Source organism: Pristiophorus japonicus, chromosome 4, assembly GCF_044704955.1.
Source record: "Pristiophorus japonicus isolate sPriJap1 chromosome 4, sPriJap1.hap1, whole genome shotgun sequence".
Taxonomy (NCBI): domain Eukaryota; kingdom Metazoa; phylum Chordata; class Chondrichthyes; family Pristiophoridae; genus Pristiophorus; species Pristiophorus japonicus.
Genome location: NC_091980.1, coordinates 204,182,381 through 204,208,037, shown reverse-complemented (window position 1 = coordinate 204,208,037; position 25,657 = coordinate 204,182,381). Strand labels below are relative to the sequence as shown.

The following is a 25,657-nucleotide window of genomic DNA, read 5'->3' as shown; positions in this document are numbered from 1 at the left end:
ATGAAGGCCAACATACCATTTGCCGCCTTCACCGCCTGCTGTACCCGCATGCCAACTTTCAATGACTGATGTACCATGACACCCAGGTCTCGTTGCACCTCCCCTTTTCCGAATCTGCCTCCATTCAGGTCATCTGCCTCCGTGTTTTTGCCACCAAAGTGGATAACCTCACATTTATCCACATTATACTGCATCTGCTATGCATTTGCCCACTCACCTAACCTGTCGAAGTCACCCTGCAGCCTTTTAGCGTCCTCCTCACAGCTCACACCGCCACCCAGCTTAGTGTCATCTGCAAACTTGGAGATATTACACTCCATTCCCTCATCCAAATCATTAATGTATATTGTACATAGTTGGGGTCCCAGCACTGAGCCCTGCGGCACCCCACTAGTCACTGCCTGCAATTCTGAAAAGGACCTGTTTATCCCGACTCTCTGCTTCCTGTCTACCAACCAGTTCTCTATCCACATCAGTACATTACCCCTAATACCATGTGGTTTAATTTTGCACACCAATCTCTTGTGTGGGCCCTTGTCAAAAGCCTTTTAAAACTCCAAAAACACCACATCCACTGGTTCTCCCTTGTCCACTCTACCAGTTACATCCTCAAAAAATTCGAGAAGATTTGTCAAGCAGGATTTTCCTTTCATAAATCAATGCTGACTTGGATCGATCCTGTCATTGCTTTCCAAATGTGCTGCTATTTCATCTTTAATAATTGATTCCAACATTTTCCCCGCTACTGATGTCAGGCTAACCGGTCTATAATTATCCATTTTCTCTCTCCCTCCTTTCTTAAAAAGTGGTGTTATATTAGCTACCCTCCAGTCCATAGGAACCAATCCAGAATCGATAGACTATTGGAAAATGATCACCAATGCATCCACTATTTCTAGGGCTGCTTCCTTAAATACTCTGGGATACGGACTATCAGGCCCTGGGGATTTATCGGCCTTCAATCCCATCAATTTCCCGAACACAATTTCCTGCCTAATAAGGATTTCCTTCAGTTCCTCCTTCTTACTAGACCCTCGGTCCTCTAGTATTTCCGGAAGGTTATTTGTGTCTTCCTTTGTGAAGACAGAACCAAAGTATTTATTTAACTGGTCCACCATTTCTTTGTTCCCCATTATAAATTCACCTGAATCTGACTGCAAGTGATCTATGTTTGTTTTCACTAATCTTTTTCTCTTCACATATCTATAGAAGCTTTTGCAGTTAGTTTTTAGTTACCAGCAAGCTTCCTTTCATACTCTATTTTCCCCCCTCCTCGTTAACCCCTTTGTCCTCTTGATGTATTACAAAATTCTCCCAGTCCTCCGGTTTGCTGCTTTTTTGGCCCATTTATATGCCTCTTGGCTTTAACACTATCCTTAATTTCCCTTGTTAGCCACGGTTGAGCCACCTTCCCCGTTTTATTTTTACTCCAGACAGGGATGTACAATTGCTGAAGTTCATCCATGTGATCTTTAAATGTTTGTCATTGCCTATCCACTGTCAACCCTTTAAGTATCACTCCCCAGTCTATTCTAGCCAATTCACATTTCATACCATCAAAGTTACCTTTCCTTAAGTTCAGGACCCGAGTCTCTGAATTAACTGTGTCACTCTCCATCTTAGTAAAGAATTCTACCATATTATGGTCACTCTTCCCCAAGGGGCCTCGCACAACAAGATTGTTAATTAGTCCTTTCTCATTACACATCACCCAGTCTAGGATGGCCAGCCCTCTAGTTGGTTCCTCGACATATTGATCTAAAAAACCATCCCTAATACACTCCAGGAAATCCTCCTCCACCGCATTGCTACCAGTTAGGTTAGCCCAATCAATATGTAGATTAAAGTCGCCCATGATAACTGCTGTACCTTTATTGCACGCATCCCTAATTTCTTCTTTGATGCTGTCCCCAACCTCACTACTACTGTTTGGTGGCCTGTACACAACTCCCATTAGCGTTTTCTGCCCTTTGGTATTCCTTGGCACCACCCATACCGATTCCACATCATCCAGGCTAATGTCCTTCCTTACTATTGTATTAATTTCCTCTTTAACCAGCAATGCCACCCCACCTCCTTTTCCTTTCTGTCTATCCTTCCTAAATGTTGAATACCCCTGGATGTTGAGTTCCCAGCCTTAGTATTGTATTGCAGCGCTGATTTTTTCCACTCACTTAAAATTCCCACACACAACTGGCTCTTTAAAAATGGCTGACCGGGAGGCGCCCATACCAGTCACGTAAAAAAACGTCATTTTTTTCCCCCGTGCATGTGCAGAAGGAGGGTTGCATCCATTTTTCGGCGCAGACATTAGGCTCCACACACCACCCCCCCCCCCCCCCCCCCAACCCCCAAAAAAGCTAAAGGACGCAGCACTTCACCAATTTCAAAAATTACAATGGGGAAACTTTCAAGTTTTTTTTTTTTGCTGTAGTCTGGCCCCAAAAAGATGAGCGTAACTCTTCAAATATGTCCAAAGATGGCATTGGGGAAAATTGAGCACATAAAACCTCTTGACGATATGATCTCCTGGTTGCAAAACAATCTTTAGTAGCCAGTTTGCTGCAGCTTCGCAATGAGTTTCCTTTGCTTAAAAATGAATGATGTGCATTTTCAAAATCCATCCACCACTTAGAGGGTGTGCGATGGGACAGTAAACGTGCCTCTTGCTCAGAGTATAATACCTTTCATTTGCACATTGACAGTTCCGTTGATTTAAGTGGAGGAGAAGATGCTCTTGGCGGGCAGTGAGATCAAATGTCACCCAACAGAAGTGAAATTTAAAAACTTCAGATAATTCACTGGATTTAAGGCGTTTCCCATCAAGAATCAAGGTTTATTTTTCTTGGGTGTGCTGCGATAAAAGTCACAGTGGATCGTTCATTTCTGTCTCCTCCAGTGGCTGCTTGGACTGGTCTTCATTTGTTTCTTTGAGACTATACTCCCGCTGGTAACTTCTGTATCAGCTGTTGCTCCACTGGCAGCCTTCTACCTGCAGACTCTTTCACCTTCCCTCACCTTGTCCCCAAGGCAAATCCACAGTCATACTGTGCTAGTGACCTAGTCCTTTGCCCTTATCCCATGTAGCCACCTTTTGTGTGTCCATTCATGTGTGCTTTGGCTGGCACACGGGTCCTGAACATACACACCTCCGACTTCCACTTTGTACTCTGCAATTTTCAGACCCAAACTGCTCTCCTTTTCCTCCCAAGCATTTCAGTTTGACTTCTTTGTCACTTTGCAGTTTCTATGCTCTCTATTCCAATGCATCTGTTCCTTGAGACCCACGTCCAGTTTCATTGATTCCCCTTCCCTCTCTCTTCCTATCACCCCTGATCCTTCCTGGCCCTCATGGCAGCCGACATTAACAATTTCCTTTCCTTTGGCACTCTTGCTCTCCCCTTAAAAGTTGTCTAAGTCACCCCTTACTCAAAAGTCCCAGCCTCCACTCATCCACACACTCAACTATTGCATGATTTCTAACCTCCTTTACTTCTTTAAGATCCTTGGCTTCAGGCCGTCTCTCCCAGAAGTACCCTGTAGAACAACAGGGTGCAATATTCTTGGTGTTGGTAAATTCCTCATTGTCATCTGCTCGTTGTCTGGGAATGGTGGATCGGTGGGTGATCAATTTTCCCCTTGGGTATTCAGTCGGACACCCCATGTCCCACTCTTTCCTTTTTACTTGCATCTATGATCATGAATCTTGTTGGAAAGGCAATGGAAAGTAGTTTACTTGCAGGACCCAGGAAAACGTGGGTCCTTTGTGATATCTAGATCACGGATTTTAGGTCTCTGATTCTACAGTGCCATCAACTCACACTATTGTGTGCCCCTCATCATTGTTGCTCTTTCAGTTAACTTTTGAATGGCAACAACATCTGTTCACACGTTGCCTTTCATAGAGCTGAGAAATCAAGCTGATACTGGAAATCTTGGCACAAAGGTATACTTTGCGCTCTCCATTTTTCAGTGGTTTTATTTATGTTTAATACAGTTGTGCTCATCTGATAATGAAATTAAAATCTTCAGCAGTCTTGATAACCTTGTTTCCTTAGATGGCTCTTTGAAATACAGCATTGTTGAATACACTTGCGGTTGTTCATCACAACTTACTTGGAGGCAAAAGAACAAATAGACCTAAAATAGCATTTGTCATAGATTTTTAGAGTCAAAGCTACAAACTGAAAATATATTAATAAACAGTAACCTGATCTTATGAACCATGAAATCCTTGAGCATATATCAAAGAATCAGTAGAATGACATTTTATAACATTTGAATGTCGTTGGTGAGAACAGAACACTTGGTTCAAGATTGATTAATGCAGTTTTGCACTGTCTCAGAAGTTTGGTTCTGTTTCAGAATATGCAACGAAGGCTGCTGGGAAAACTCATCTTGGCTTTTGTTCCAACTTTATTCCTTGCTGAAATGTGCTTGAATATTCCAAGGACTGTGGCTGTCTTGCAGTACCATGCCCGAAGAAGCTTTTTCATGTATTAGCTTAAACCTTGCCTGTGACGGTGGAGGGCATCACAACTGCACCCAAATCTGTCCTACCAGTACCATACGTGTGCACTTTGATCAGTGGGCTATCAGTTACATGCTTTGTTGTACTCTCATCGTCAGGCCCTGGAACATTGTTGGCGAAGGTGCAGCAAATGAGGGTACGGGGCCCAGAAGTGCCGAGGGCCCAGGGGCAGCACGGGCCTGCCCACACTGCGATATGTGCGCGCTCTAGGCCAGTGCAGCAGAGCAGATCTCCAGTCGTCCTGGTTCAACCCTTGCCACTGAATAAAGGCCTAGCTCTGTCGAGCTCGTGTGGTGGCTGATGTGCAACGGTCACCCTTTTTCAGCCTGAGTTCCCATGTGCTGACCACGTGGTTTGCACAATTAGCAATGCTGCAGGCACTCTGATCATGCACTTTCTACAGTCAAGTATGTTTAAATGCCAACTATATAAATAAACAACTTTAAAACAAAGTGAGCTTTGGAGAATGGTGTGGTGTAGTGTCTAAAGTTGTAAAAGAAAGAACTTGCATTTATAGAGCGCCTTTCACGACCTCCAGACATAGCAAAGCATTTTACAGCCCATTAAGTAGTTTTTAAGAAAAATGTGTTGTCACTGTTGCAATGTAGGAAATGTGTCAGTCACATTGCCCACAGCAAGGTCCCATAAACAGCAGTGAGGTAAATTGACACAAACTCGAGCTGTCCCAAAGCACTTTACAACCAATTAAGTTTTGTTCAAAGTGTAGTTGCTGTTGCAGACAATTTGCACACATCAAGGTCCCACAAATAGCAATGAAATAAATGATTAGATCATCTGTTTTTCGGAGTAGGTTGAGGGATAAATGTTGGCCAGGACAGTGGGAGTACTCCCCTGCTCTTCAAATAGTGTCATGCGATCTAACGGGCTAGATTTTCGCCAGGTTTGTGACCAGTTTTTCGCCTGGGCGTATCGCAAAAACTACTTTTTTTTGGGGTGCTAAACGAGTTGCACAACATTTTGCGCTCGGGTGGAAATTTTGGCTGTGGTTTTGCGGCGAAAAACTTAGCGCCCGCCCAATATTTTTACCGTTTGGATGACATCAATCGGCGTGCACCGCTGCAGTAGCGCTCTGGGCAGAAAATTTGGCGCTATTGCCCATTTTACCGTCCACCCGGTAACCCGCCAGCAAAAACCAGTCGAACCCAGGTCGCACCCGGCACTAACGGCACAATTTAAAAAAAACGGAATAGAAGTTCAGTGCATAAAAGGATTGGGAGAAGAAGGCTGCATTTTACACAGTGAAGTTTTATGTGAGTTTATAGTTTGTTTTAACGGATATTTAAGGATATATTTTTTTTAAAGTGGGGGCTATACTGTCAGCTATTATTTCTGGCTGCTGTACAGCGTCAAGCTGCAAGAAGGCTTATTGATGAGCATTTTGACCATAATCGAAGAGATCACAGATGTTTGGGGAGGAGGCATTACCCCCCACGAGGTAACAGGGAGCATCGCTCATACCTGCAGCTCTCTGAGGCACAGTGCATTAGAAGGCTGCGCTTCCGAAAAGAGGTGGTCACAGATATATATGCCAGCTCATAAAGGCAGACCGACCAGCGGCAACAGGACTGCACTGCCCGTCGAGGTGAAGGTGACTGCAGCACTTGCCCTTCTCTACCTCTGGCTCCTTTCAGGCATCAGCAGGGACATATGCTCCATCTCCCAGCATGCTACACATTCCAGCTTTCGCCAGGTGACTACTGCACTGTACGCACGTAAGGATTACCTTCCTAAACTTCCCACTAACCAACGAGGCATAGAATGAGAGGGCTGTAGGTTTTGGATGAATTGCTGACTTCCCCAAGGTTCAGGGTGCCATTGACTGTCCGCACATCGCCCTGCGAGCATCTTTACTCAATCTAGAGGTTTACCGAAAGGGATTCCACTCCATAAACTTACAGATTGTCTGCGATCATTCTCAGCGCATCATGGTAGTCAATGCCCAATATCCAGGGAGCACCCATGATGCTTTCATCTTGCGTGAGAGCACTGTCTCAGGTCTGTTGCAGCATCAACCACAAGACAAGGGTTGGATGCTGGGAGACAAAGGTTATGGCCTCGCCCCCTGGCTCATGACCTCCTTCCAGAACCTTTGGACAGAAGCCGAGCATCATTATAATGAGAGCCATACAGCCACATGCAACATCGTCGAACGGACAATTGGAGTGCTCAAGCAGGGGTGGTTGTTTTGTTGATTTGCTGCTGTTTTGTTACTTTATAAACCATTCTGGAGGCTGCCTACAATACTCCCCTCAGCAGGTCTCCGAGTTCATTGTGGGAGGCTGCATGCCACACAACTTAGCCATCATGAGGGGACAGGATTTGCCAATGGGGACTACAAGACCACCTCAAGAGAGGGGAGGAGGAGGAAAATGAGGACGAGGAGCCTGGCGAGGAACCCATGCCCCCACTACCACCACAACAGGGAAGGCATCGTGGAAAGTTCAGTGCTGCAAAAGCCTTGCGTCAGCAGCTCATAATTCAACGCTTTACTTGAAGCGTGAACGGCACATTTGAGTGTTGCCTGGCCATTTTATCTCACCATGTTGACTATTTCCCCTCTTATTCTGCAAATGCAACGTTGCACAGAAATGATTAAGGTGAACAAAAGAATTTAATAAACATTGCAAACTTGTTAAAAATAATTTTCAAAATTAAATAACATTTATTAAACCTTGAACTTGAGAATTTTTAAACTTTTAAATCTTTTTATAAAATAACAAAACAGCAAATCAACAACACAACAACCCCTGCATCGAATGTCTTTTTCCTCGGGCTCTTAACGACCCCCTCCCTTGCGCTCTTCTCTCTCGCGTCATGACCCTACCCAAGGTGGCACCAAGAGTTCGTGCAGCATGGCGGCCATAGTGCTGCTGTATTGGGGGGAGACACAATGGAGACGCCATGTGTGAATCCAATGGAGAAGCTTCGCCACTCTCATAGAAACATAGACATAGAAACATAGAAAATAGCTGCAGGAGTAGGCCATCCGGCCCTTCAAGCCTGCACCGCCATTCAATAAGATCATGGCTGATCATTCACCTCAGTACCCCTTTCCTGCTTTCTCTCTATACCCCTTGATCCCTTTAGCCGTAAGTGCCATATCTAACTCCCTCTTTAATATATCCAATGAACTGGCATCAAAACTTCTCTGCGGCAGGACATTCCACAGGTTAACAACTCTCTGCGTGAAGAAGTTTCTCCTCATCTCAGTCCTAAATGGCCTACCCCTTATCCTAAGACTGTGTCCCCTGGTTCTGGACTTCGCCAACATCGGGAATATTCTTCCCGCATCTGACCTGACCCGTCCCGTCAGAATCTTATACGTTTCTATGAGATCCCCTCTCATCCTTCTAAACTCCAGTATATAAAGGCTCAGTTGATCCAGTCTCTCCTCATATGTCAGTCCAGCCATCGCTGGAATCAGTCTGGTGAACCTTCGCCGCACTCCCTCTATAGCAAGAACGTCCTTCCTCAGATTAGGAGACCAAAACTGAACACAATATTCCAGGTGAGGCTTCACCAAGGTCCTGTACAATTACAGTAAGACCTCCCTGCTCCTATACTCAAATCCCCTAGCTATGAAGGCCAACATGCCATTTGCCGCCTTCACACCTGCTGTACCTGTATGCCAACTTTCAATGATTGATGAACCATGACACCCAGGTCTCGTTGCATCTTCCCTTTTCCTAATCTGCCGCCATTCAGATAATATTCTGCCTTCGTGTTTTTTTCACCAAAGTGGATAACCTCACATTTATCCACATTATACTGCATCTGCCATGCATTTGCCCACTCACCTAACTTGTCCAAATCACCCTGCAGCCTCTTAGCATCCTCCTCGCAGCTCACACCGCCACCCAGTTTAGTGTCATCTGCAAACTTGTGGGTCTGGGTGTGACACTGGGGACTGCAGTGTCACAGATGGACACCATCAACAACACGTGGGCATTGATGGCCTCGGTGGTTTTGCGGCTCGTACAGACAATCTGACCCGACCTCCGTCATTTTGCAGATAGTGCCGCGATGCTTGCAGGAATCCTACCCAATACCTCCAGGATCTGTCGGGTGAGCTGGACGCTCTCCCTGGACAGTCTGCCTGTCTGTCAGCAGACCGACTTTGTCGACTCGCCCCCTGGAGAGACGGCAGACAGGATTCCACCCCAGTAGTGCGTTGCTGCACGTCACTAGTACTCGGCGCTTCGGATGGCTGAAAGCCCGAGAATGTTTCATCCTCGGACGAGGTGCTGCTCAGAGGAAAAAGAGGTGCTGACTGCATTGCCTCCCCCTAACCCTCCCCGGCCCCCACATGATGGCCTGAGATGGAGGCTTCCATTGAAGGATTTGGTGCATGCGACTCCCCATCTGGAAATAGAAAACAACAGATGAGTAGTTAGCAGCAGGGGAGGGGACAGGGTGACATGAGTAAGGTCACATAGCACAGGCTCATTTAAAGGACTGCAGCTACTCCATTATATGTAGTCCAGAGACGGTGCATCCCATTGCCCCAACCCTAGTCCACAGACACTATATCGCATTGCCCCAACCCTAGTTCACAGACGCAACATCACATTGCCCCAACCCAGAGGACTTGCCCTCACTATCGAATGGAGGGTCAGCACCCCCACGGGCAGTTGCCCTCCCTCTGAGGCACTGATCAGACTGGCCACACGCTCCCCCAAGTCTGTCGGAGGCATGCTCCTGGCGGTTGTGGGACATCTTTCCCTGCAAAGATGACCGTGGGAATATTTACCAGAGGGCACATCTGCTCTTGTGGCACACACAGCCACCAAAGCACTTCTGCCATACTGTGTGCATTTAGTACAGTCCTCTGTTTAATGGCCCTGGAAGTTGCACATGGTTCATGAGGAAGACATCGAAGTGCAGAAACATCTTTTAAGATCTCAGAAAGCAATCTTAACATGTAAAGATCACTCATGGCAAATAGGGTGCAACACTAAGCCTACCTATACCAACAGCATGAGAAATAATGTCAGATTTATAATTTAACTAATGAAGGAAAGCATCAATAAAAATATTGCTTACTCTAACGATCCTGCAATGGACATTAAACCTCTTGCAGCACTGTGTGAGAGTCCTTCGGATGGTGTCGACATAGGAGACCTCCTCAGCTATGCTGGCCCAAATTTTTCTAAAAACCGCTGGGAGAGGTCGACTTGCACCTCTCCTGTTCAGTTCTGCCCATCTTCTTTCAACAGCACTGATGAGGGCCTCGTTTGCCTCACTGCTAAACTTTCTGGCTCTCTGCCTGCTACCATCTCCTTCTATCGTGAATCAAATCTAAAAATGGCTGATTCAACCATGGGCGCTCCCTGCCTGATCGACAGCTGACCAGAAAAGCGGGAAGAAGAAAAAAAAATTGCAAAGAAAATTCACGCATGCGCAGAAGGTCCGATTTTTCTTTTTGTTGGAGGGCGGGGTCGCAAATTTCGGCTCGAGCGCACAAATTCTATTGTGCACTGCCGGAGTTATCGCTATCACTAATGATTTTCACCGTTTGCCGAAATTTGTGATCTCTGGCGGTAACAGTAACCCAGCGGTAAAAAATTCTTATCGACGCGATTATCGCCTGACAACGGGCGAAATCGCTAAAACCCAAAAATCTAGGCCTTCATGTCCACCTGAGAGCAGATGGGGCTCAGTTTAACTTCTCATCCAAAACTGTGGACAATACAGTACAGTGTGTGTCAGCTGTTATTATTTGCTCAAGTTCTGCGGTGGGGCTTCAACCTATGACATTCTGACTCCGAGTCTTAGCACTGACCCAAGGCTCACACCTGATATTGTTTGCTTGTACTGTAGCATTACTTTTTGGTATATATCAAATTACCAGGAAAAACATGATGCTACAAATTAATATGTCAATCTATTTCCTGCACAAAGAATGTACTCGCAGTGACATACTCTTGCAGCTCAGCAAATTTTTATTATAAAATATAATCTCACCAAAACTTTCCATGTATGTGAAGTGGAAGGTTAGGTATTTTAACATTTTGGGGGAGGACGAAGGAAACTTTATTCATGTGTGGTAAGTTGACTTTTACAAGCCGTGCCGATGCAAGCTTGCCTTTGACCCTAGATCATGGACAGTTTCAGTGAGCTGTGGGACTGATTTGCTGTTGGTGCTCCTGTTAGGATGGAATTTTGGTCTCTTAGTACAGCGAAGGTGCACAGTGCATCCATCAGCCATTCTGTTCTCAGACTGCGAGCTGTTAATAAATTGGAATCTATGTTTACATCTTGTGGCTCATACTTAATCCTTTCCAGAGTTTATTTTGTTGTGCCTGAATTTCTTTGAACCCTTTTCTGTTGCCTGATCCTGATGATGATGGTACTTTTTTATAAAATAAAAAAGTTTTGTGCAACTAAGTAGCTGAACATATTTTTTTAACTTTGTAAACAAATTCTAGAATATGTAAAATGTGATTTTAATCATCCGTTTAGGGTAGGTGATCTTAAATGTATTAAAATAAACTTACTGTGGGTCCTTTGCAATTTCTCCGCATCTGATTACATGATGTGCAGTACTGAATTACTTTTCTTTTCCTCTAGGTACAATAAATAAGCTGCCTTCTGTTCTCCCAGTCCATGATGAGTGCCAAACCTTCTATCAGCAAGGAGATTTTTGCTCCACATGATGAGAGAATGCTTGCAGCAGTCCAGGTCAAGCGAAGAACCAAAAAAAAGATTCCATTTCTCGCAACAGGAGGTCAGGGGGAATATTTGACCTACATCTGCCTGTCAGGTAATTAAATTGGTTTGACCGTTTGTTTGTTTTAATCATTGACATCTGATTACTTAATTAAATGTAATTGGCTGTTGGAAGAGATGAGGTGGTTGAAAAAAAAATTAGGTAGGCAAAACAAAACATTAATTTGTCTTTAAATTGGGAGAAAGTAAAAGGTGATTAAACTAGAGTTGTGTTGTACAGTAAGTTAGAAAAGCTTTAGGAAAGATGCATTAAGCGCACATAAGTTATTCATGTATTGGAATGAAGGTTATGTAATAGTAAAACTGCTTCACGAGGAAATTATGTTGCAGCACAATGTATTTTACACACATCTGTGCTTTGAATTGCTTCAGATTAATTGTTTCAGTTTGTGCAGTTGGGAACTGTTTGTTTTCCAATCCATTCTCGCGCACCATCTAGTGATCAGCTCTAGAACAACAGATGTTTGTGTTAATTATGGTATGGCCAATTATGCAGGAAGAGATCTAAAGGACGAGAGGCAGTATGGTGGTGTTATGGTACTCGGCTAGCAACTCAGACTGCGAATTCAAATCTCATCATGGTAAATTGTGAAATTGAATTTAATGAATTTGGTCATTTATGGGCTGAAATGAGAAAAAAATCACCACGAAAGTTGTCTATTGTTTACATTTTAAAAAATGGTTAAGAAATATTCTTTACTAAAGAGAATCTGCGATCGCTACCAAATCTGGGGTAGGCCTCATCTGGCCTTGCACATGACTCCGGTTCCACACAATGTGGTTAACTCTTAATGTTGTCAGATAGACTTTAAATATTGCGTTGTCTACACTCCAAGAACAAACGTATAAAATAAAATGTTAAGTGTTCTTACCTGTTGGTGTTCTTATCTTTTCCATGTTTAGATTTATTGATCATTGTATAGCTTGTATTCTCTAAATGGTAATACAGGTTGAACCTCACTTATCCAGAACTCTCTTATCCGGAACCACCCCTCGTCCAGAATCATTCCCGGCCACCGGGTGGTGCATGCGCAGAAGTCCGACATGAACAAATTGAAGTCCATCCTTGCTGCCGACTCCCGCAATCACTGGCCTGATCCTGCGATCCACCTACCCCTCACCCCCCAACATGATCTCTCTGCCGCACTCCTAGCTCCAAGCCAGCCAGCCCCGATATCCCCTTGCTCAACACCTGTGCCATCCAATTTAACGTGACCACGTCTCGCCCGGAAAAATCTCTTATCCAGAACAGGCCAGGTCCCGAGGGTTCCAGATAAGGGAGGTTCAACCTATACAACTATTGGTAATACTGATTTCGGCCCTAATTCAAAAAACTTTTTCGAATGCATTAAATGCAACATTATTTAAATAATCACCCATTTGCAAATCAATTGCCAAAAAAAATAATTTTAACAGACGAGCAAAAGCCTTTTGAACGTCAAATGCTGAAAATGTGGTTGTCTCGTCGTCATGTGATCATTCACCGAGCATAAGGCCCTTTCACATTTGAGTTGGTGCCAAAAAAGCTGCACTCAAATGAAGATCCATATTCTTGCTCTGCTCTCCTTTGTTTACTTCTTGTTCTATCACTACAAATCGGGACTTGCAGAAAGCTGAAGACCCATGAATGGTTGGCACAAGACAGTAAAAATCTAGCTTTGAGAATTTAGATTGAAGTGGAGCCCTAATGGCAGCTTGTTGGACCCATAAAAAATGTGAATCTCTGCCATCAAACCTGCAGGGCTCCCCTGTTTTATATTGGTGTCCTCAACAGCTGGAGTACCACACTCCTGCGGCCGCTGATATTCTGTTAATGTTTAAGGGGCTGTATAGTGATCAAATTGCATCGTAAGTTGGCTTTACTAACATGCAGTATTATTGCATCCTGTGTGAAAGTTTGGGGACTAAGCAATCAAATTTAGTAATAAATTTAAAGTTCAGCTGGATTCTGTATGAAAATTTGCTGTCTGTGTTCATTATTGGCAATTAAGTAATGATTTTTGAGCTGCTTATTTTCAATTGGATAGAACAGAACTATCTGAGTCTTTCAGCATAGAAGGAGGCCATGCGGCCTGTCGTGCCTGCTTTATAAGAGCTGTCAAATTTAGTCCCACACCCCAGTTTTTTTCCCCATAACCCTGCAAATGAGCCCTCCTCAAGTATATGTCCAATTGCCTTTTGAACTTTCTCCCATCATTCTTTCAGGTAGTGCGTTCCAGATCTTAATAACCTTGTGTGGGCGGAAAATAAATTCTCCCCATTTTCCCTCTAGTTCTTTTGTCAATTATTTTAAATCAGTGACCTCTGGTTACTGCCAGAGGAAACAATGTCTCCCTATTTGCTCGATTAAAACCCCTCATTATTTTGAATCTCCCCTTAACCTTCTCTGCTCTAAGGAGAACAATCCCAGCTTCTCCAATCTCGCCACACAACTGCAGTCCCATATCCCTGGTAAACCTACTCTGAACCCCCTCCAAGACCTTGACATCTTAGTGTGGTGCCCAGAATTGTGTGCACCACTCCAGCTGAGACGTAACCAGTGATTTGTAAAGGTTTAGCATGAGGTCCTTGTTTTTGTATTCAATGCCCCTATTTGCAAAGCCAGGTATCCCATACCCTTTCTTAACCACCTTATCAACTTGTCCTGCCACCTTCAAAAGATTTATTAATGTGCACCCTCAGGTCCCTTTTACTCTTGCACCTCCCTCAAAATAGTACAATTTAGATTATACTGCCTCTCCATGTTGTTCCTCCCAAAGTAAATTACTTAACAATTATCTGCATTAAATTGCATAGAAACATAGAAAATAGGTGCAGGAGTAGGCCCTTCGCGCCTGCATCGCCATTCAATGAGTTCATGGCTGAACATGCAACTTCAGTACCCCATTCCTGCTTTCTCGCCATACTCCTTGATTCCCCCTAATGCCATGTGTCTGTCCATTTCACCAGCCTAAGTCCTCCTGAAGTCTGCTAATATCCTGCTCACTTTACTATGTTACCAAGTATTGTATCATCCACAAACCTCGAAATTGTACTGTCCATACCCAAGTCCAGAACATTTATTTATGACCCCACTGCATTCTTCTCTCCAGTCAGAAGAAAACCATCCGTTTCCACTACTCTCTGCCTCTTATCCCTTAGCCAATTGTGTACCCAAGTTACTACCGTCCCTTTAATACATGTGCTTCTATGTTCCAAAGAAATCTGTTATGTCATCATCATCATCATAGGTAGTCTCTCGGAATCGAGGAAGACTTGCTTCCACTCTTAACATGAGTTCTTAGGTGGCTGTATAGCCCAATTCAAGAACCACAGTCTCTGTCACAGGTGGGGCAGATAGTCGTTGAGGGAAGGGTTGGGTGGGACTGGTTTGCCATACGCTCTTTCCGCTGCCTGCGCTTGATTTCTGCATGCTCTCGGCGATGAGACTCAAGGTGCTCAGCGCCCTCCCGGATGCACTTCCTCCACTTAGGGTGATCTTTGGCCAGGGACTCCCAGGTGTCAGTGGGGATGTTGCACTTTATCAGGGAGGCTTTGAGGGTGTCCTTGTAATGTTTCCTCTGCCCACCTTTGGCTCGTTTGCCATAAAGGAGTTCCGAGTCGAGTGCTTGCTTTGGGACTCTCGTGTCTGGCATGCAAACTATGTGGCCTGCCCAGCGGAACTGATCAAGTGTGGTCAGTGCTTCAATGCTGGGGATGTTGGCCTGGTCGAGGACGCTAACATTGGTGCTTCTGTCCTCCCAGGGATTTGTAGGATCTTGCAGAGACATCGTAAGGCACTTTATCAAATGTCTTTTGAAAGTCCATACATACAACATCTATACTGCACTACCTTTATCAACCATCTCTGTCACTTCATCAAATAACACTATATTGGGATCTAGTTCTCAATCAAGAATGTTTAATATTTAGAGCCCAACAAAGTTGAGTCACCTGCCCTCTTGTGATCTTGACCATTAATCTTTCATCCACAGATTGGAAAAAAGGTTTTTCACTCTTGAGCAGTGCAACTATATGTGAGGGTTGGTGTACAAGGGATGTAGATGAGCTCTGACTGCAAAAGGAATGATTGGTTGTGTTTTCTTCTGGCTTGTAATGCAAAGTGATTCAGTAGAGTATCAATAGATAAATAACAGGTTTATTAACACAGAATTACAGTTGTTAGGTGCACTAGTCATGCTGTTTAAACAGATTTTTCATTTATTTAAAATTATGCCTTTGTTGCAGCCTGTAATAAATTGTAATATTTTATCTTATTGACTAGTATTAATACAAATTCTATTGATTTAAATCTCATTTTTGTTAACACAGCATAGATGAAGGAAAGCAGTGTTTTGGGACTTGAGTGCAGTGAGTGTTTTTATTTTAAATGAAATTGTTGTTTCTTGTATCTATTCAAGGTAGCTGTGTGAATTCACCTTAGTGACTTTTACAAACTGTGTTTCCTTAATTATCATTGTGATATGCTTCCTGGTACTAATTTGAAGTTGTGTTCTCTTCCACGGTGGGTTGGACAAATAAAGTATTTAAGCCGCATTTTTGGGGAAGATAAATTAATCTTGTCCTTTTATAATTCCTATCTCCCTCATTTTAAAAGAGGAATTTCAATATAGACAAATGTGAGGTTTTGCATTTTGATAGGAAGGATAAGGAGGCCACAAACTCCTTGGAAAATAAGAGTTGAAATGGGGTAGAGGAGCTAAAGTAACAAGGAGTACAGGTGCACAAATCATTTAAAGATGCAGGTTAATAAGTCCACCAAAAAAGGCAAACAAAGCACTGGGGTTCATTTCTAGAGGCATCGAATTGAACATCACGTGATGTTTTAATCCCTACTGATTTCTAGGTGTAGATATTGGGCCTATCAGAGCTGCTTTTGGTCAACAGTATTCAGTTATGATGCATCAGAAGTAGCTTTGAAAGACCCAATGTCTACATCTAGAATCAGTTGGGATTCAACAACTTGCAGTTATACAACGCCTTTATGTAGTACAACATCCCAAGGCGTTTCACAGGAGCGTTATCAAACAAAATTTGACTCCGAGCCATATAAGGTGATATTGGAACAGGCTTGGTCAAAGAGGTTGGTTTTATGGAGTATCTTGTGGAGAGAGAGAGGCTTAGCATCGTATGCTGTGCAGAATTCACCCCATAATGCACTTCCTTGGGCAAAGCGAGGCAACATCAGTGGCTCTCGTTCCTGACCAGTCCCCCCTCCATGTTTGGGAGCCTCTGCAGTCAAACATGAATTTCTGCCATACTGGGACCTTTCCTCTTCTTGCTGGATAATAAAACTCAACAAATGATCAAGTTTCTTCCTGTACTTAGACTGGCATTGAATTTTTAGCTTCTGGTTGGTCCACTTAGATTACATAATTAAGCTCGTAGCATGTGCAAATAAGATCCATAGTTTTCTATTTCAAAAGGATATTTCTGAAAAATAATGCTAGTTTGACTTAAAGTGGTGTCTTGGACCAAAAGACCACAGTCTGCCCTGAAAGCGAAATATTTGTGCTCAGTCAACAGTAATTTCTACCAGATGTTGGACATCTGGATAACTACTGCTCATCATCCTGGGACAAGAACCCACAGACTGAAAACTCAATTAAAGGGACTCGATTGTATTTTAGATGTTTTATGTAAGTCATGACTTGCAGAGAAATTCATAGGAATAATGCAGTTAGTGGAAATTTGATTGTACTGGTCGATCATCAATGAACACTCAAATCTACTACATAGCTATATTAACCAGCTGATTTTAGTTTCAACAATCAAAAGTTTGAATCTGTTTCAGGAGACTTGCTTAAGTGCATCCCAGAGCTCTGTGTGGTCTTGGCAGCTGGTTCTGATGTAGAACTGGAGACTAACTAAGGCAGAATTTTGAAATACTTAATGCATCAGTGCCTTCAGTACTTGAAGTTCTTTGTTTTGAATTAAGCTACCCTTTGAACAGTGAATTATGCAGGGTGTTTTGCCCCATTGGCTCATACCCTCTGAGAATTGGATTTATACAGTTTAAGCTTTTGTTTCTCTTTTAAATATAACACCATTAAAACTTGTCATTTTTATTATTTTCAAAATTATGGAATTTTTATTGTGGAATGAAGAAATTTGACAATCCACAAATATAAAATTAGTTTTTCAGGGCTGTAGAGGTTGTTCAGCAGTAATTGTGACTTAGTACGCAGTTACACCTCATTCAACAACGTTTAACTTTTTCAAGCATTTTCACAGCAAGAATAGAGTTGAAGCAGAATGAAGTTGAAGTTCACGTCAATTCAGTGATTTCTAATTGATTCCAGCTGCTAAGACTGCAACAGCGCACCCTGTGGAGGAGTAGGGAATAACTGACGGCACCTTCAGGATTTCTGCATTTAAATGCGCATGTGCGGACTCCAGAAGTTGCTGTTGGGTTTACAGAGTAATGATGGCGAACACTGACAGTTTCGTCGTCAATACAACCGTAAATTTCAGGTGATTGACTTCAGTCCTCGCCAGCAATTCCACTCCCTAGACACCGACTCCATCTCTCTCCCTGGCAATTGCTTGCGGCTGAACCAGATTGTTTGCAACCTTAAAATGTTTCCTCATATCACCTCCGGTTCTTTTGCTGATCACCTTAAATCTGTTCCCTGTGGTTATCGACCCTTCAGTAATTGGAAACAGTTTCTCTTTATTTGCTCTATCTATACTTTTCATGATCTTTAAACACCTCCATCAAATCTCTTCTTGGCCTTCTCTGCTCCAAGGAGAACAACCACAGCTTCTCCAGTCTATCCACGTAACTGTAATTCCTTATCTCTGGAATCATTCCAGTAAATCGCTTCTGTATCCTCTCCAAAGTCTTCATGTCCTTCCGAAAGTATGGTGCCCAGAATTGATGCAAAACTTGGAAGTGTAGCAAACATCGAGGAAGATAGCTGGTGCCGACCTAGAGTTTTATATAGATGTAGCATAACGTGTCCTGGCTTTTGTACTCTATGCCTCTATTTACAAAGACCAGGATCACACATGCTTTATTAATTGCTTTGTTAACCTGTCCTTTTACCTTCAGAGATTGGTGCACAAGCACCCCCAGGTCTCTCTCCCTCCTTGCAGCCCCTTTAAAATTGTACCAATTAGCACATATTCTGTTTCCTCATTCTTCCTACCAAAATGCATCATCTCTCTCTTTTCTGCATTAAATTTCATCTGCCATCTGTCCGCCCAATCCACCAACCTGTCTGTCTGTCTTGAAGTCAAGGTGCAGCGTCAAGAATCCAGAGTTCCGGAATCCAGACTCTGGACCGATCGGTGGCAGGGTCAACTAGAATCCGTAAAATGTTCTGGAATCCGGACCCGACGGCCCTGCCGACCTCGAGGCCCTGCCGCTGCCTGACCTCTGGCTTTGCCTCACCACCGCTGCCCTTACCTCAGGGCCTCCTCGCCGGCCCGCCTGAATACTTCCACGGCAGGGGCCCCAACTGAACAACACCTTGGCGGGGCCCACCCAACGACATCGTCCTCGGCGGGGCTGGACGGCCCGAACAGCTCCTCGGCGGGAATCCCCCCCCCCCACCCCCCACACACTCCCTCATTTCTGACGTTCCGAAATCCGGAAATACCCAAACCTGGGCACGGGTGTTTCCGGATTCGTGACGTCTGAAAGCGAATCGAAAAGCCCCGTATCCGGAACGGCTTTGGTCCCGAGAGTTCCGGATTTTAGGCGCTGCACCTGTACTATCTTCCTCGATGTTTGCTACACTTCCAAGTTTTGCATCATCTGGAAATTTAAAAATTGTGCCCTGTACCCCCAAGTACATTAATGTATATCAAAAGCAGCAATGGTACAAGTACTGAACCTTGTGGATCTCTGCTCTCCTCCTCCAATTCTGGCCTCTTGCACATCTCCGATTTTAATTGCTCCACAGTGGTGGCCATGCCTTCAGCTGCCGAGGCCCTAAGCTCTGGAACTCCCTCCACTTCTCTACCTCTTTTTGCTCCTTATTACCTATCTCTTTGACCAAACTTTTGGTCATCTGTTCTAATGTCTCTTATGTGACTTGGTGTCAAATTTTGTTTGATAATGCTCCTATGAAGTGTCATGGGATGTGTTGCGACATTAAAGGTGCTATATAAATGCAAGTTGTTGTTGATGATAAACCTGGCCTGTAGATTGAAGAGGGTAAAATGTTTTGGTGTGATTCATACCTGAGGCGATTAGGTTTGTTTTTGAAAGATATCTAAGGTTATGACCAGCTCTGGGAAATTTTGGTTGGGTTGGTTACCTCCTCTGCAAACTATGGACTCAATTTTCCCCAAAGCTTTTTTTTGCCGTACTTGAAGAGTTGCACCCATTTTTTGGGGGTTAAGTAAGCCAAAAAAATATTTTCTAAGTTTGCCTGTTGGATTTCTTCATTTTGGTGTGGCCTAACCTGTCCTTTAGTTTTGGGGATGGAGCCTTGATCTGCGCCAAAACGATCGGGCTGCCATGGTAACCAGGGACACAATGCGAGCTGATGCTGCAAAGTGAAACATATAGCCAGCTTCCAACACTACATCAATTAAAAAAACACATTAAAATATATTGCAGCAACTTGCCTCCAATTATTAAAGCCGGTCCCACTATCCCCGCCCTGGCCGAAGGGCTTGCCGGTCCGCTCCCCCATCTGACATTCCAGACCGAATGGCCTCCCGGCCACCTGGCCCTGCCCCTGTCCCTGTGGGCATCTGCTGCACTTACTTGTGGCGATTTTCTTACCTGCACCAATTTCTTTAACTCTCCAGAAGGTTTTTCTGCAGAGGCCACGGATGTTGACCTAAGCAGAACTGGAGTAACTCTCAGTTGGCCAAACTTACCTAAATGGCCAGAATTGGTGCGGCTGGCAGGTTACACTCCCTTTGGCTGAAAAAAAAACTAATCTTAAAAAAAAAAATTTAACTAACTGAGTTATGTTGGTGCAAATTGATTGGAGAAACTGTTTTTTTAAACTTAGGCCAAAAATAGTAACCTGCTCAAAAAAAACAGTGCAAATCACTGGGGAAAATTGAGCCCAAAATTAATCCCGTCGTGGGGTATAACATTTCTTGATTTTTAAAAAAATAAATCCATTTATGATCGCTACAAGGAGTAGACAGGGAAAATCTCTACCCCTGCCGACTTGTTTCTGTGCTTTTAGTGCTGCTTTTAGGGCTTATTTGTTGAATGATTAGTGGATGATTTAATTAATTATGCAATGACATTATCTGTTAAATAACCTGGTAAATTGTATTGACGGAAAATCTCCCTTTAACATTGAAGCTATTGCCGCATTTAGAAAACAATACTTAGTGGAGAAGACTACAGGGGGCAAAGATCTGTAATAGCTGTTCACCATGAGGCCAAAACTATTAAATTGAATCTCACAATAGTAAGATGAAATCTTGTTTCTTTTAAATATGTGAGAATAAGGAGCACTTTGTAGGAAAAGTAATCCCTCTAGCCTTTTCTTCACCTTTAAAAAAAAATATTAATCAATTTCATCCAAGCACAGGCAAACTCCTACTTTTCTAACTAGAGCGAATAATTCTTTCTCTGAATTGTACTGAATTTCTTTCAGACGTCAGCTTAATTTCTGGTGAAAACATGTCCCACATCTTCATGTCGCTACATCTCTATGTGGGCGTGGGGTGATTGTTGGCTTTCTAGTTTCATGTAGTGAATGAACTATTGTCTCGAGTGCAAGTAGACCAATAAGCAGAGAAGGCGGTCAAAACACGTCTAAAAAATCTAAGCGCATCAACTGGATAATTGAAGTCCCGCCTTATCACTACTCTGTAATTTGCTTGCAAATTTGCTCCTCTATCTCCTTCCACTATTTAATGGCCTATAGTATACATGCAGTAACATAATTGCTCATCTATTGTTCCTTACTTCTAACACAATGGGCCCAAGTTTCCACATGATTCGCGCCTGATTTTTAGGAGCAACTGGTGGAGAACGGACTATTTTAGAAATCGCAATTCTCCACATTTTTTTTTCTGCAGTTCTAGTCCGGTAGAACAGTTCTAGTTTAGAACAGAATTTTTTCTTCAAAAGGGGGCGTGTCCGGCCACTGACGCCTGATTTGAAAGTTTCCAGTGAAAATGTACTCCAAACTAAAGTAGAATGGAGCCAGTGAAGATTTTTGTAGAACTGAAAAAACCTGTTCTGCACATTAAAAAATCAGGCGCAGGTTACAAATTAGGCGTCCAGAACGAGGTGGGGGGGGAGGGGGGGGGGGAAGGGAACTCATTAAATTCGACAATAAATCCTTATTTATACTTCTACAAATATTATACAAATAAATCCAACCTGAATAAACATTTATAAGCCAAGAAAAGATTAAATAAACCATCTTCCTACCTGTGTGAAAGTGCTTCAGCCAGGGAGAATTCTGCAGCCGTTCGTGCTGCTGAGCGGGAGAGGGAGGGAGGGAGGGGGGGAGAGAGAGAGAGAGAGAGAGAGCCGGGGGGGGGGGGGAAAGAGAGGAGGGGGTCTGGTCGGGGAACAGGAGCGCGGGTCAGTCGGGGGGGGGGGGGGGGGGAGCGGGTCTCGGGGCGGGGGGGTGGGGGAGAAGAGCGGGTGTCCGGGGGGGGGGGAACGGGGCGGGGGGCGGGAAGAGAGGAGTGGGGGGTCGGGTCTGGTCGGCGGGGGGGGGGTCGGGTCTGGTCGGCCGGGGGGGGTGCGGCGGCGGGTGTCGGGTTGGGTCTGGTCGGCGCGGGGTGGGGAAGCAAGTGTCGGGTCTGGTCGGGGGGGGGAGCAGGAGCTGGCCGTGGGAGGAGCCTCATTCACGCAGCCCCAGTGAGGCCATTCATCCAGGACTAGGGGCTGCGTGCTTCGGGCCCCTCCCACACAGTTCGGCGCCTGGAGCTACTGCACTTGCGTGCCCACTGTAGCGCGCATGTGCAGAGGTCCCGGCACTGTTTTCAGCGCCGGGACCTGGCCCCGCCCCCCCCACAGCTCATGCTGGCTGCGCCGAGGGCCAGAGGACCTGTAAGTAGGTGGAGAATACCGAGGATTTTTTTAGGCGCGAAAAACGGGCGCCCAGTTCGGAGGGGCGCCCGTTTTTTTTTCTTGTGGAAACTTGGGCCCAATAGACTGTCTTTTCCCCCTCAACCACATCATCCCTCTCCCGTGTTTTAATAGTCTCATTGATCAATACTGTCACCCCTCTTTTTTTTTCTTCCTTCCCTATCTTTCCTGAATATCTTGTAGATCTAATCTGTTACAAAACGGTCAAAGATGGAACTCTCCAGAATTATTTATTTAATGAAACTCCTTCTCAGTGCTTCCTTGCTTCTCCCCTCATTACCTTCACAGCAGTTAGCAGGTGTGGAGTCTTGAGTGGTGCAAAATTGTCTTGAATAATGCAGCACTAGATGTGTTAGAAGTGACAGTGCAATAGGAATATACATTTGATTTAAGAAGCAGAAATGCCTCAACAAATACTCATTAATCATAGGCCGAACCCAAAATATTCTGTTTTTCCCTGTGTTGCAGAATGGCCTCCTTGCCCATCTCCCCAAAAAATCACTTCAGTTAACATTTATAGACAAAATCGCAATAAAGTTGTAAATTCAGACCAGCGTGGAGTGCAGGTGTTGCTGATGGAGATTACAAAACAGTGAAGAACCTTGAAAATAAATCCGAGGCTTTGAACTGATATCTCTCTGCCAGTAACATTTTTGAATAAAAATGTCTGTGATATTTAGGTTTGCTTGAAGATTTAAAACCTTGGTGCTTAATAATGCAGTTTTTTTTGTTATTCTACGCCCTCACTTGTGTGCGATCTGTATCAGTGACTATTAGAATATGTATTTCTTTAAACATTAGCAATTTGATCCCTGTGTCAGCCATGACTCAGTGGTAGACTCCTGCCTCTGAGTCAGAAGGTTGTGGGTTGAAGCCTCACTTCAGATACTAGCGCACATAATCTATGCTGGCACTTAAGTGCAGTACTGAGAGCGTGCTGCAGTGTCACAGGTGCCGCCTTTCAGATGAGATGTTAAACCAAGGCACCATCTGCCCTCTCAACTGGAAGTAAAAGATCTTGTGGCACTTTTTGAAGAAGAGTGTAGGTTCTCCCAGTGTCCTGGCTGACATTTCTCCCTCAGCCAACATCACTAAAACTGGCTTATTGGTCATTTATCTCATTGCTGTAGGATTGTGCTGTGTGCATATTGGTTCCTTACTTCCCTAAAAGTGCTTCATTGGCTGTAAAGAAAGAAAGAAAGACTTACATTTATATGGCGCCTTTCACAAACACCGGACGTCTCAAAGTGCTTTACAGCCAATGAAGTATTTTTGAAGTGTAGTCACTGTTGTAATGTGGGAATTGCAGCAGCCAATTTGTGCACGGCAAGCTCCCACAAACTGCAATGTGATAATGACCAGATAATCTTTTTTTTAATGTTGATTGGGGGATAAATATTGGCCAGGACACCGGGGATAACTCCCCTGCTCCTCTTCAAAATAGTGCCATGGGTTCTTTTATGTCCACCTGAGAGCAGACGGGGCCTTGGTTTAACGTCTCATCCGAAAGACGGCACGCACTCAGTACTGCACTGGAGTGTCAGCCTAGATTTATGTGCTCAAGTACCTGGAGTAGTACTTGAACCCACGACCTTCTGACTCACAGGAGCGTATGTTTCTAACTGAGCAACAACTAACACATTTTGGGACATGCTGAGGTTGTGAAAGGCATTATATAGCTGCAGGTTTGTTATTGTATAAGACTCTGGATTCACACCCTGATGGTGTCACAGTTTTCACAGTAAAGTCTCATCTTTTTTTGTTTTATCATTTATCTTCTAGAATTCAAATAACTTGCCGGGGGGGGGGGGGGGGGGCGCGGCGCTTGTATTGCGTTCCCATACAGAAATGTGGGTGTCTTCGGATACAAAAGCTCAGAGTGCATGACCTGGGTAGCAGGGGGTTAATGCAGTTTTATGGAGCGAGCCTCATTAAATGTTCTCCAAAAGAAACCTCCTATCATGGCTAATCCTTTTGGCTATGCCCATAAAACGAAGTGCACTGAAGTTGGCAACTGGTGTACAGGCAGCAGAAAGTGTTTTCTTGATTTTCTCCAAGCTGTCTGTCCGTTGATTTGCTTAAAAAAAAATTGTGGGGGGCGGTGGGGGGGCTTCCTTTTGCCGTATTTGTCAAAGTGAATATTTTTTTTAACATTGCATTTTAATTTAGACTTTTCTGTTACTACCTACCAGTTAAAGCAATTTTTTTTCATTATCTGAATGTGGGCATAACTGACGAGGCTGGAATTTATTGCTCATCCCTACCGTTTGATGCAACTGAGGGTCATGCTAGGCCACTTCAAAAGGCAGTGCTAAGTTTCACTGCGATATGCAACCACTTCCTGCTGGTAGGATGGATACTACTGAAATTTCTCTTGCCCCTCTGGGAACTAGAGGTCAACAAGGATTTTTAGAAGATTCCTCAAGGCAGTCTACCTGTACCAGAGGCAAGTCACCCATATCCACCATCCATTATCCATGTGTATGGCAAGTTCAGAGACCGCGCCCCCCCCCCACCCCGACCAACACAACTCGTTGGGCATGTGCTCGATCACAAAGGCCTTTCTTCAGTTTGAGATTGTGCCCTCAGGTGACATCTAGCTACAATAGCAGAAACCTGTTCTTGATGGGTTGCAAGCTGAAGGAGCACATGCACTGTGACGGATATACGCAATGCTGATTTCAGAAAGAAAGATTATATTTGGTAAACCTGATGGAGTGGGTAGGGGAAATGATGTGGATGTGGTGTACATTGATAAGGGCTCTTGACAGATACCATACCGGAGACTAATGTAGAATATTAATGGATATGGAATTGGGGAAGAGCATTAAATTGCATTTAAAGTTAGTTAGAAGGGAGCAAACTGAGAGTAGAAGGTAAGGACTGTTTCTCGGTGGTTGGAAGCGTTCTCGGGGATCTATTCTGGGACTGCTTCTGTTCACTGTGTACATCAGTGATTTGGATATGGGGCTGGAAGGAGTGGTGTCCAGTTTTACAGATGATGCTAAAATTCAGAAAAACTTCTGATCCTTTCTTCCCCACCTGTCGCCCTCACCTCATCAGGGAAACCCATGCTGTCTCTTTGACCACTTCCTCACTGCCTTCTTTTTAAAAAGATGCAGTTGCAGTCTGTGTTATAAGAATGAAAAGCCAAGAAAAATCAGAACTGACACTCTTTGGAAAAAGACCTGAAATAGTCCCAATTAAGACCATGTTGGGTTTACGCCCCATCTCTAACGTCCTCCAGCCTTACAACCCTCTGAGAACTCTGCGTTCTTCCAATTCCTTCGCCCCAGCATTGGCTGCTGAGCCTTCAGCCGTTTAGACCGTAAGCTCTGGAAGTC

The 25,657-nt window shown here is 44.1% G+C and overlaps 1 protein-coding gene across 2 annotated transcripts in view; it reads left to right on the top strand.

Annotated features, from left to right (window-relative positions):
- stxbp6 (syntaxin binding protein 6 (amisyn)) overlaps positions 1-25,657 on the top strand; it is a 362,415-nt gene that overhangs the window by 34,190 nt on the left and 302,568 nt on the right. For both annotated transcript variants that reach the window (XM_070877442.1, XM_070877443.1), the window contains one exon: positions 11,123-11,315. In XM_070877442.1, coding sequence (XP_070733543.1) covers positions 11,159-11,315 — 157 coding nt within the window. In that variant the 5' untranslated portion in view covers positions 11,123-11,158. The remainder of the gene's footprint in view (positions 1-11,122; positions 11,316-25,657) is intronic.